A 12,354-nucleotide genomic window follows, 5' to 3' on the forward strand; every position below is an offset into this window, starting at 1 on the left:
AAATCTTCTTCTCAGAAACTAATCAGCCAGATGATTCTTTATAATTGTTAAGACTTTGGCCCCAGGACAATTCTTTGGCCTCACAAGAAGGTTCAGAGTTTATGTACGTTTATATCCCATATATAAACAATTGTTAAGGATCTTTTTGAGAACTGCAATACTCAACATATGATATGACTATAAAATCGTCCTGTTAGAAAAGGGACTAATGATTATAAACATAAGAATATCCAGGGGAAAATGGATTTTATTTATACAGGATCAACATGTATTATTGTACATTGTCCAGATAGTTTGTATTATGACTCCATTAAGCTGATTTTATCATACCTATTGTTCCTCAGGTGAGCGATGTGGCCCATGGGCCTCTTGTTTAAACAAAAGCTGTCGGCTAAAGTTGGAGTATGTGAAAGATAGACATCTTGCCTTATAATAGATATATGACAAATACTCAAATCAACAAATTAACATGCAGACACAGTTATACAGCTCTATTTATGACTTTTTCGTCTAATTTATTTTGACACGATACTTCTGTGATTTCAGCCCCTGTTGGACATCCTCGTTGGCAGTAAGCCAGTCCAAGTCCTCATACCGTTTGACGGCTCAGCAGATATCACTGATGTTTCCAAGCATGTCGCTGAAGTGGTCTCCAGGGTGATACTGAAGGCAAGAGATTGTTAATTCCTCAATGTTATGTGATTATGCCAAAAGTTTCAACCTATTTTTGCAATTTTTGTAGAAAAAAGTTTGACAAAAAAATTACAGGTGGCCATGATGACATTGGCATATTCATCCTTTGACATTATTTCCTTTCATGGTAATAGCAGTTAGTTTATTCATTATATCTACTACCTGTCATTGTACATCAAGTTTCTGACCAGAAAAATGTGATGAATTTCTTATTTAAAAACCCTTCTGACCAGGAATATATTCAAAAGGCATTGTTTGTCATCATGTGCTATATTTTGAGTAAATAATTTGCATTGAGTGTTCAATATTCCACTCCTATTTTTGAAGGAACCAGATTACCCATATATGGAGATAGGACAGCACATTGATCTGTTCTCCCAGAAAGTGAAGACAGAGGACCAGTTTATAGAGGTCAAGTCCGTGACCGGACATAAGTTGGACCGGGAAAACTCCGTTCTGGAGTAAGTGGGTTATGTATTTGAAGGAAATTGATGCAGGGTCTATTCAATTTCATTAAAGATTTGTCAGTATATTTCTAATATTGGGGGCATGTATTAGCTATTCACTTAGATAAGTTTCTGATTTCTGTTGTGACAAATTTGTTGTTTATAACTTCACTACAGCTCATCATTTTGTTTATTACAAACAAGACGGTCTTCTAGTTGATTGACTACAGCTGTTATTGATTTGATTTGTCTGTGACTGTAGCCCTTTTATTGTCATCTTTCAGGAACTGGGCGGTGACGGAGACAGAACGTACAGTGAAGGGCTGCTTCCTGTCCAGGACCCCTCTAACTAGGTCACATCCCTACTTCCTGATCGAATTCATCAAGAAAGGTCAGTCTAGTTAATTTTTTTTTTTTTGGGGGGGGGGGGTTTGCATGTTTTTTTAATGCATAAAGAGGAGAACGCATACATAAGGTGTAACTTTATTATCATGAACTGTGAGTAGAAGAGCTTGTTTTCTGTGTATGCAGACAATTTTGAGTTATGCTCTATTCAGGTAAAAGAGCGTGGACATGTCTTAACTAAGGGACATGTCTTTTTAACCTCCTAAAGTAGGAGAGCTCTCTATAAAGATATAGAAAACAGCCAAATTTTACAGCTTAAATATTTGGAACTTTTCTTTACTAATTGATACTTGTATGACCAAGGCTATCATATCTAAAATTTTAAGAAAGATCTGGTTGATAACTGGGTGACCCCACAGCCTCCTTATAACAGGAATTTTTCACGTGAAATGCACCTCATAAAACTTTCATTTGAAATTTGCTTCATGAATGTAGCATGCACATGTAACCTTGGGCAAGTTGATCTACTTAATGTGTAAAAGTTTTATTATAATTGATGTTTGAAAGGATAATTAAGAATTGAACGCAATGTCTACCCAAGTTATACTCGTATAACCTGGTTTGGGGCAATTTACGCTTTATAATCCGCGAAGCGGATTATAAAAAAGCGTAAATTGCTCCAACCCAGGTTATACGAGTATAACTTGGGTAGATATTGAGTTCATTCCTTATAATTTAATTTTCTGGAATTTGCTGTACAAATTGAGTCCGTTTTACTTTTAAAAATGATATAAATCTGTTCAAAATTCAAACGTAACGTCAAGTGAATTAGTGCGTTGGTGCATTGTGACGTGTCTTGTGACGTGCAAACCAGGTTATACAAATTTAACTAAATTTTTCTATCCAATCAAATGCCGCGTTACAACCAGAATTAAATTATTAATAAATAAGAGAGAGATTTCATGTAAATATTTAGACGTAAAGAGAATCAGTCTGGGTATTTCCGGTATTTTACAGAGGAGTCACTTCCGAGTGATACTGAGGCTGCGGATATCCAGGATGAGCTTCTGATTGGAGCTGTACGTGACGTCATGATTCCAAAGTTGTCGCCCGACCCAAATAACAACAGGAGTATGATATCTATGACAGACCCCAAAAACTTCGTTATACACAGGTATGTAAGGATTTCAATTGAAGGATATATGTATGAACAACCCCAAAAACTTTGTAATACACAGGTTTATAGCATATCTGTCCATCCATCCATCCATCCACACATCCCCCTCCCTCCCTCCCTCCATCCACACATCCCCCCTCCATCCATCTATCCATCCATCCATCCCTCCCTCCCTCCCTCTATCCATCTCTCCTTCCATCCATATATACAATCATTAATTTTATCTAATATATATCAATTTTGTTATCTTTCTGATCCAACCATCCTAAATGATTATACTATTAGAACATTTGTACATATATCACTTCATCATGATTAAAGTTGTTGGAAAAAAAATGACACCTCTCAACTGATCTGTAACCATTTGGAATTTCTAGTTTTCAGTTATCCAATGTGAAGAAAGGTGACGTGTTTGGGTTCGGTATCCGTGGCGACTGGGACTCCGAGTACAATGCTGGCCCGCACTGTCGGCTGTACTTCACTCACAATGGTACAGAGGTATGGCTAAATACCCATTGGCATTCTAACTATCTACATGGCTAGACATGGCTTTTTTGTAAGCCTATGCATTTATAGGCCAATCAGATGCAAATATAAAGCACTGAATTAAGATGATGCTATTTTAATTAGAGTTTTTAATAATAAGGTGCTCCTGGTCATATACAGTATACTCTAAGTATATAATTATATATATGGCAAAGTGACTGACAGTAAACTTTAGATCATTAATGAATGGTGGGTTATGATTAAGAGATAAAAATATTTTTTCTGTAGATCATGCCAAATTATCCATCTACATGTAACTAGGGATTGGATTTTTCAGCGGGTCCGCTGATTTCAGCCGATTTTGAAACGAAAATGTTTATACAGACTTATGATTGATCCATTTTCTTTTTCACATCCGTAATCCAACCTTTACAGTGGACCAAAAGTTGTCCAATTATTTTACATATGCATACAGTTTGACTTTTCATCAATAGAATTTACAGCTTATCAGCATTTGCTTTCACTAACTGATTTTAACTGTCAGTATTACTATTTTGATATGTATGTGTGCATACAGTTCAAATTTGTAGAATATAGAGTTTTTCTGCATCAGCATAACCCTGATTGTCACTCAAGCGTGATTGTTTTGACTGTGATTGTCACTCAAGCATGATTGATTTTGACTGTGATTGACAGGTGAAGTACGAGGGTGGCCACGAGTCACAGGACGGCGCCTTTAGTCGCTACTACCACCCCGTGGTCGCTATAAATAGCCACTACACCTGTCAGTTCAAGCTCCCCCACCTGCTGACCCCGCCTAAGGTCTGTACAGCTATGCTCTTAATATATTGTTGTAGAATGACTTATCGTGGAAAGTTTTTGTGAATTGATTGCATTGATCTAGTTAACATTTGTCCTCTCCTGCTCTCATTTTTTTATCTGAAAAAAAAATAATACTTTGGACATCAAATAATTTCCTTTCTCTAGTTCTTTTTCTCTCCAAAAATTATTATGTTTTGGGAGTTATAATACTATGATGTTCACTATTTCTTTCAACTCTTTGTTTTACTGCATCATTGCTCCATCTATCGATATTTTTACTGTCCCTTATATTTTGAAGACTTTCTCTGGTTTTGCTTATCCCGTTCTCTGTCTGTCTGTCTGTCTCTCTGTCTGTCTGTCTTTCTCTCTCTCTCTTTCTGTCTGTCTATCTCTCTCTGTCTGTCTGTCTGTCTGTCTCTCTCTGTCTGTCTCTCTCTCTCTCTTGCTCTCCAATTTTAATTGTATGTAATGTAAAGAAGTACTGTTAGTAACAATTCTTTCAGTTGCAGGTACTAGAGATACTGTCTTATGCTTAAGTCAAAGTAGACATGTTTCATTAATTTAAAACTTTGTTCAGGAACTGTTGAGTGTCTACAAGAAGGAGAAGAAATGGATTCACCACGGTTACAACCAGTGCTGTGTTGTTAACAAATCTGGAGTTATCAGGTATTATACACAATTATTTGGATTATAGATAAATTATATATTATTCTACTCCTCAATTTGTCTCAAAACTGGTGTCTAATCCCCTTTTGACAGAATTCCTTTTGTTGTTTGGTTGGTTTTTCTGATTTTACAAATTCATCAAGTTGTCTTCATGCATGCAGTCAGATCAGGTTTTGGTAACAGTAATCTCCCCTGATATCTGTGTCGTCATCTCTCAGACCAACTGCAATACTCCATGTTTATTTGCTCGGTAATGTTCCATGGTTCTCTGTTGGACATTAATGTTTCTGATTTTTTTAATTCATCCCATTTTATTTCCTCGCAGTCAGAACAAGTACGACGGCCGGACGTCAGACGTGTACTTCCTGTCGGAGCCGTCAATCGGGACCAAGGACACACCCTACACCTCGTTCTCCGTCAAAATTCTCACCGAGATGGACGACTTCAAGATCGGGATCATTGTCAATGGTCGCACTATTTCCACCAACCATAGTGACAGTATCCGCTACCTGTTGGTGTATGCCACTGGACAGTGAGTATTACTGACATTGTACTAGAGTACTACTGCTGTGTGAGTATTACTGACATTGTACTAGTGTACCACTGCTGTGTGAGTATTACTGACATTGTACTAGAGTACTACTGCTGTGTGAGTATTACTGACATTGTACTAGAGTACTACTGCTGTGTGAGTATTACTGACATTGTACTAGAGTACTACTGCTGTGTGAGTAGTACTGACATTGTACTAGAGTACTACTGCTGTGTGAGTAGTACTGACATTGTACTAGAGTACTACTGCTGTGTGAGTATTACTGACATTGTACTATAGTACCACTGCTGTGTGAGTATTACTGACATTGTACTAGAGTACTACTGCTGTGTGAGTTTCCTTGACTTATCTATGAGTCTGCGGCCATTCTTGGATGTTTTAAAAGTCGATGTTTTTAAAAGCAAATATGTGTTTCCCTTATATGAACGTAGAGCAGAGCAATTTTGCTCCTATTTTTAAAACTTTATGATAGGTTATACATTATAACATACCGGTAGATATTCTTATATGTGACGGAATATTTTTGGGGAATAAAATAATGTCTTTCAAATGGAAAGGGCATTGTCATAATCTGAGTTGAAAATTAAATTTTTTTTTTAGAAAATTGTTAAATATAGAGTGCTTTTCCATGGTATGAATTCCTAAATTGATTGTCAAGCCACAAGCAAGATACTTACAGCTCGATCTTTAAGGTTTTACCATTTTCGATGTTTTTTTTTTTTAGTGTCAAGGAGAAAAACGACAAAGAGATATTACAGCTGGTGAATGGTCCGACCAAATTCACGGCAGGGGAGGAGGTTACGATTGAGTGGGAGGTGGAGCGACAGCCAATCACATTCAAGGGAACAAAGCAGTATCCAGTCAGAGTGAAGCGAAATGGGAAACTCGTAAGTGATTGCAGCAAGTGAAACACATTTATTTACCAGCTCCTAAATATGGGACCGTGTATAAGGTTTTGCTGCTATATAAGGTGCTGTTAAACGGAGCCAATTTGACAATGTTGATTTGACTTCCACATTGAAAAGACAAAAAGCTAAATAATTCCAAGCTGATAAATTGAGTTATTCTTCTTGATATGTTTTGGATAGATGTTACATGTAGCTTTGCATTTTGACATTGAAATGATGTGGCTAATTAAATTGAGTTATGAGAGAGCAGTAATATATAATGCAATAAAATATGTTCAAATCAAAAATCAGAGAGCAGTTATTAATAAGATATCGTTTGTTATGGCTTACCTTCTTTCCATTCATTGACAAGTAAAAGATTAGCTGCATATTTTAACCATTCTTTGCTTTGAACTGATAATTTTCTACATTACGTAAAATTGACCTTGCTAATGTCTTTGTTCTCCAGTTGTGTGAGAGCTCGTATAATTTCAACTTTTGTGGAGGCAAGCCTGAGGAGCAAGTTCTGGTCTACATTCCTAGTCACAACACACAAGAGAGGAGACTACAGCTGATGAACTACCAGCCCCCTTACAGGGCCCAAGTAAGTACCCGATAATTAAGGAGGTTATATTCCTAATCATAGCAAACAAGAGAGGAGACTACAGCTGATGAACTACCAGCCCCCTTACAGGGCCCCAGTAAGTACTCGATAATTAAGGAGGTTATATCCCTAATCATAGCACACAAGAGAGGAGACTACAGCTGATGAACTACCAGCCCCCTTACAGGGCCCCAGTAAGTACCCTATAATTAAGGAGGTTATATCCCTAATCATAGCACACAAGAGAGGAGACTACAGCTGATGAACTACCAGCCCCCTTACAGGGCCCCAGTAAGTACCCGATAATTAAGGAGGTTATATCCTTAGGAGACTACAGCTGATAACTGCCAGGTTCTCTCTTAAGGGTTTCAGTAAATACTATGTAGTTAAGGAGGTAATACTGTGGAATCATTAAAATTCGTGGGGGCCAATTTTCGTGGATTGCTTAAATTGTACAGGTTCGTGGGGACGTGATTTCGTGTATTTTCGTATACATGCAAGAGGAATATGACTTTATAGCCCTAATTTATTAATTCGTTGGGGATGTTAATTCGTGGATGAGAGGTACCCACGAATTCCACGAAAATTGAGCCACCACGAAATCTAAGATTAGATTAGTCTAAGATAGTATCCCAAGTCATAGCACACAGAGATCCGGAGAATTACCAGCCCCCTATAGGGCCTCAGTAAGTACTCTGTGATTAAAGAGGTTATATCCCAAGTCATTACATGCAGAACACTGCAATATTAAGGAGGCTCAACACATAACTCAATTTTTACCTCGAATATTAAAGATTTTTTTTTTTCACATTCATTGTTAGGAAATATGTAAAATATATCTAATTAATATATTTATTTACAAATCATTTAACAATAACTGTATTAAAAAACTGCTCTTTAGGTTGGCAAAATAAAAAATAGTGTTACATTGTAAATAATTCAATGAAGTAAATTTAACAATATCTGATGTGTCAGAAAATTCACCAAACTATTTCAATTTCCCTTGCAAAAGCTTAGAACTGCAGATCAATAAGGGAGTAATATTGGTTTTAAAGAATTTTATTTAATTCTAACTGTTGTAAAGAAATGAACTTATTGTGGATTTTCGAATGTTTTGGGTATATTTTTTTAAAGATTGCAGAGTCTGACAAGATAACTGTGGGTGTCCAGAGGTCCATGCAGATCTTCGATGATGGCTCTGTTATGGCAAGGTACATAGAATTATAGTAACAATCCATTCTAAATTATTTAAGGACTGAATTTAATTTTTAGTACCTTTGTTATACGATATATCATAACTTGGGGAAGTTTGACCGTTTACAAACCACAAAGCAGTTTAGAAGTTATCTCATACTCATATAACGTAGTAGTAAACACGTAGAAATTAATTGAATTCATTAGGGCCCCGCAAGGATTTGCGGTTGCCCTATAGTAATCACTCTGTCTGTCCTTTTGTCTGTCCGTCTGTCATTCTTCTGTCCACAAATTTTCTGTTTTTTTCTAATAACTTTTTTTATGGTTGCCCAATCAAGTTCAAATCTGGTATGGTAGTTCAGTATATAGGCAGAAATACATATTTTGATGCTAAGTTTGGTTCTCTATGTCTTCTGGTTTGGAGCTGGGGTGGTGGGGTAGATTCCTTAACTATGCATAAGAATAAATGGGCAAAGAGAGATAACTTCTGAGAATGCTACCATTGTATTCTTGAAAAGCTGTGCAATATTTGTCCTTTGGGATTAATTAACCTTCCACAGGAAGAAAATCCTAAGCTTTATCTTTATCTGTCACATTGAGATTAATTACTGCATTGCCTGTATCTGCAAATGAACTTTGTTTTGAAGTTAAGGTCAATTTTGAATGATGTGTAGTATTGTGTACATTCTTTGAAATATGGATTTAGAATATAATATTCATACTTTATTTTGGTTAAAAAACCGTACATAATGATTTATGATAATTTTATTGAATTCTAAAATCAAGATATATATTAAGATATCCTTTTTTACTATTTTATTTTTTGATTATTTTATTTTTTTCTGCCTTAATGCTGTTAATTTTAACAGGTAATCAGATAATAACCCCATTCTGTCATTTCCGAAAAAAAAATCTTATTGTAAATTTAGAAGAAAAGGATGAGAGAGCAGAACAATTAATCCCCTGGGATTAAATATCTTGCCTGCTTCAGAAAATTTAGAATTCAAAGTTTTTTTCACTTCTCTATATTCATTGTCATAGCGGGGCCCTTCCTGACTGGTCAGTTTTCTAGTTCCGTGTTATTTACAGTTCAGACATGAAACACTCCTACGCCTTCCTGATGTCAAGGACCCCCATCAATGCCCAGATGACCTACTTTGAGATGGAGGTTTCTGTTTACGGGGTGGACAACCCTGACATGGGGATCGGACTCACCCACGGATTTGCGGATTCTTCCGATTACATCGGATGCTCTCGATATGAAGTCTTCTATTGCAGCAAAAACAGTGCAAGGGTTGGGGCGTACGTCTAAAACTTTGTATTGTATTGATCATTCTGCTATTTCTATTTAATTCTAATGTTCATCTTTACAGAAAACTCTTTAAAAAGAGGAGGTTCTAGAATACCTATATCATATATATGTTTAAAAATTTGTTGCACATTTTTTTTTTTTTTTTGCCACTTGTCTGCTATTTGATTTCATTTTGACTGTATGCCAACATGGTGATGTCAATAAACTGAATTGAATTGAAATATTCTCAAAATTTGATATAAAGCGTACTAAGAGTTGTGGAACTAAGCGCTGGCATTAATTAAGGAACCTACAGTAAAGCGTTCAAATCCGTGGTAGTGTACATGTCACAGTCACTGATCATATACATGCTGTGTGATCATGTGTCTGGTAATTTTAATGGTTGTAATCATTTCATTTAGTGTGTGTATTATGTAATGATTTATTGATGGTATGCAGTCATATCAGTTCTATATATTTTGACAGTGTGTGCAGCCAAGAGAGGTTGATCACCAGTGAGGACCTGAAATTTGTTGAGGGGGATGTTCTGGGGTGCGGGGTGAAGGGGAAGTTCCGGGAGGACGGGGAGCTGATTGAGGAAAGCGAAGTCGAAGTGTACTTCACCAGGAACGGAGAAGAGGTACGATGAAGGGAGATACAGTCAAACTTGTATTAAGCAGTCACCTGCAGGAGGCACCCAAAGTGACCTCTTAACAGAGGTGACCTTTGAATAGAGACTTATGAATTTGCCAACATCAAATACCTTATTAAAACAATTATCACAATAAAACAATAATGTATCAAAATGATAGATAAAGTTAATGATTAGATGTGTTTTTAACCGGGTTTTCCAACGGAAAAATCCGGTTATTAAAATGGTGAAAATGGCGGGCGGGCGGGTGGGCGGGCGGCTGCCAAAAGGGTACCCTCATTGTACGGATAACTCCTCCTACAGTTTTCAAGATAGGAAGTTGTTCTTTTGCAGATCAATTGTACATATATCAGAGGTGTGCATATTGCAAGGATTTTGATTTCTGATAATTTATCGAAAAAATACCAGGTTTTGAACTTAGTCATTTTTTGGCAAAATTTTGCATATAGGGTACCCTCATTGTACGGATAACTCCTCCTACAGTTTTTAAGATAAGAAGTTCTTCTTTTGCTGATCAATTGTACATATATCAGAGGTGTGCATATTGCTAGGATTTTGAATTCTGATAATTTATGAAAAAAATACCAGATTTTGAACTTAGTCATTTTTTGGCAAAATATTGCATATAGGGTACCCTCATTGTACGGATAACTCCTCCTACAGTTCTCCAGATAGGAAGTTGTTCTTTTGCTGATCAATTGTACATATATCAGAGGTGTGCATATTGCTAGGATTTTGATTTCTGATCATTTATGAAAAAAATACCAGCTTTTGAACTTGGTCATTTTTTTGCAAAATGTTGCATATATAGGGTACTCCATTTCACTGGATACGTGTTGACATGGATTATGGATACAATTCACATAAAAGAAAACCCGGTTTGCTGTCACATTGACAGCTTTTCTCTTGTATAGTATCTATTATTATAATATTTAAAATAAGGACAAATATATAACAATGCATTGTGAATGCAATTTTTATATTTTTTAAAATTATTGAAAAAAGTCATGATGTAGTAAAACCTTGTCGCTGATATTTTCACAATTATAACTCTAACTATTTTCATGATTACGGTATCCATAGTAAACAAACACTTTTAATACAAATCAGCAATGAAGTTTTTAACCGACCGTATCTGAACTAAAAATTATATTATTAAATCAAGCAATTTTCTCTTGCTTCACAGCGGGTCACATTTTTTACACCTTTTTTCATTCATGTTTATAAAACAAACATTGTTAATAGATGTTTAAACAATTCACTTGATTCCCAGTCATATCTGATCTGCCAATTATGTATTATAAATACATCGATTAATTTGGTTTCTCTCGCCTCAAGCATATAATTATTGTTTACATTACCCGATATTCTGAAGCCATGTTTAAAATCCTCGGGTGTAAGTCATGTGACAGCCCAAAATGGCTGCCTAATGCATGTTGACTGTACAGTTTTGGATCAAAATATGATGACCGCTGACCGCGTTAGACAGGTGACCGCTCTTTAGAGGGCAATTATACAGGAATTTTCATCAGGAGGAAATAAAGTGACCGCATACAAAAGGTGACTGCTTAATAGGGGTGGCAACTTCGGCAATTTTGACTGTATTATAATATAATGTACCTGTAATGTAACATGTTTGTTTATTGTAATACATGTAAATAATGTTATGTAATGTAATTAAATACAAGATGATCAGCCAGCCTAGTGGAGGTTAACTTAATCAGGAACAAAGAAAAAGTACCATATAGGGAGAAAATGTAATATAATGTAATGTATTGTGTAATGTAATATAGAATGTAATGCAATACAAAATCATAAGGCAAGAGGAGTTGTAATCTTCTGTAGTTTGCAATGTAATGCATGATAAACAAGGACGAGGTTTACTTAACAAGGAACAAAGAAGAAGTAGCATAAAAGAGGATATTTTATACTATTATAATTATTTAAAATAATTGATTATCAGCTATTGGAGTATGGAGCTGTTTTTACCTGGAATAAAGAAGTTCCATAGGGGTAATGTAACAGGAGTTTTCTAAACGTAATGTAATGCTATTTAAGACAACAATTGCCTGCATGATTATCTTGTTCTGTAGGTCTACAGACATAAGATGAAGCATTATGCGGATGGCCTGTTCCCATTTGTGGCACACTCTTCTCATCTCTCTGTCATCCAAATCCGCGGATTCAGTTCCGGGTCAGACTGGAACAAGGCAAAGTTTTCATCCAAAGGACAGGTAAAACTCTAATGTAATACAGATGTAACAATATGTAACTATATTTCATTCAAAAATAACAATATGTCAAATAGATGTAACCATACTTGATACATAAATAATATATTTCATACAAATGTAACCATATGTAATACAAATGTAACAACATTATTTGTAACAGATTGCAAAATGTAACAGGTAACAAAATAAAAAATATTATATAGAAGATAATAAACATGATAAAAAGGCTTTAAAACTTTAAGCAAATTACAAATATATTGTGCTAGCTGAAGAATAAATAAGGCCTGTACATGACATGATAATA

At 35.7% G+C, this 12,354-nt stretch overlaps 1 protein-coding gene across 1 annotated transcript in view; it reads left to right on the forward strand.

Moving 5' to 3' along the window:
* The window catches only part of LOC128173030 (uncharacterized), a 77,323-nt gene that overhangs the window by 6,696 nt on the left and 58,273 nt on the right, over nt 1-12,354 (forward strand). The window contains exons 6-19 of the mRNA XM_052838782.1: nt 547-669; nt 1,021-1,154; nt 1,424-1,530; nt 2,502-2,658; nt 3,039-3,159; nt 3,844-3,969; nt 4,547-4,635; nt 4,961-5,167; nt 5,913-6,075; nt 6,545-6,679; nt 7,814-7,890; nt 8,963-9,175; nt 9,651-9,804; nt 11,910-12,050. Coding sequence (XP_052694742.1) covers nt 547-669; nt 1,021-1,154; nt 1,424-1,530; nt 2,502-2,658; nt 3,039-3,159; nt 3,844-3,969; nt 4,547-4,635; nt 4,961-5,167; nt 5,913-6,075; nt 6,545-6,679; nt 7,814-7,890; nt 8,963-9,175; nt 9,651-9,804; nt 11,910-12,050 — 1,947 coding nt within the window. The remainder of the gene's footprint in view (nt 1-546; nt 670-1,020; nt 1,155-1,423; nt 1,531-2,501; nt 2,659-3,038; nt 3,160-3,843; nt 3,970-4,546; nt 4,636-4,960; nt 5,168-5,912; nt 6,076-6,544; nt 6,680-7,813; nt 7,891-8,962; nt 9,176-9,650; nt 9,805-11,909; nt 12,051-12,354) is intronic.

The sequence above is a fragment of the Crassostrea angulata genome, chromosome 2 (assembly GCF_025612915.1).
Source record: "Crassostrea angulata isolate pt1a10 chromosome 2, ASM2561291v2, whole genome shotgun sequence".
Taxonomy (NCBI): Eukaryota; Metazoa; Mollusca; class Bivalvia; order Ostreida; family Ostreidae; genus Magallana; species Magallana angulata.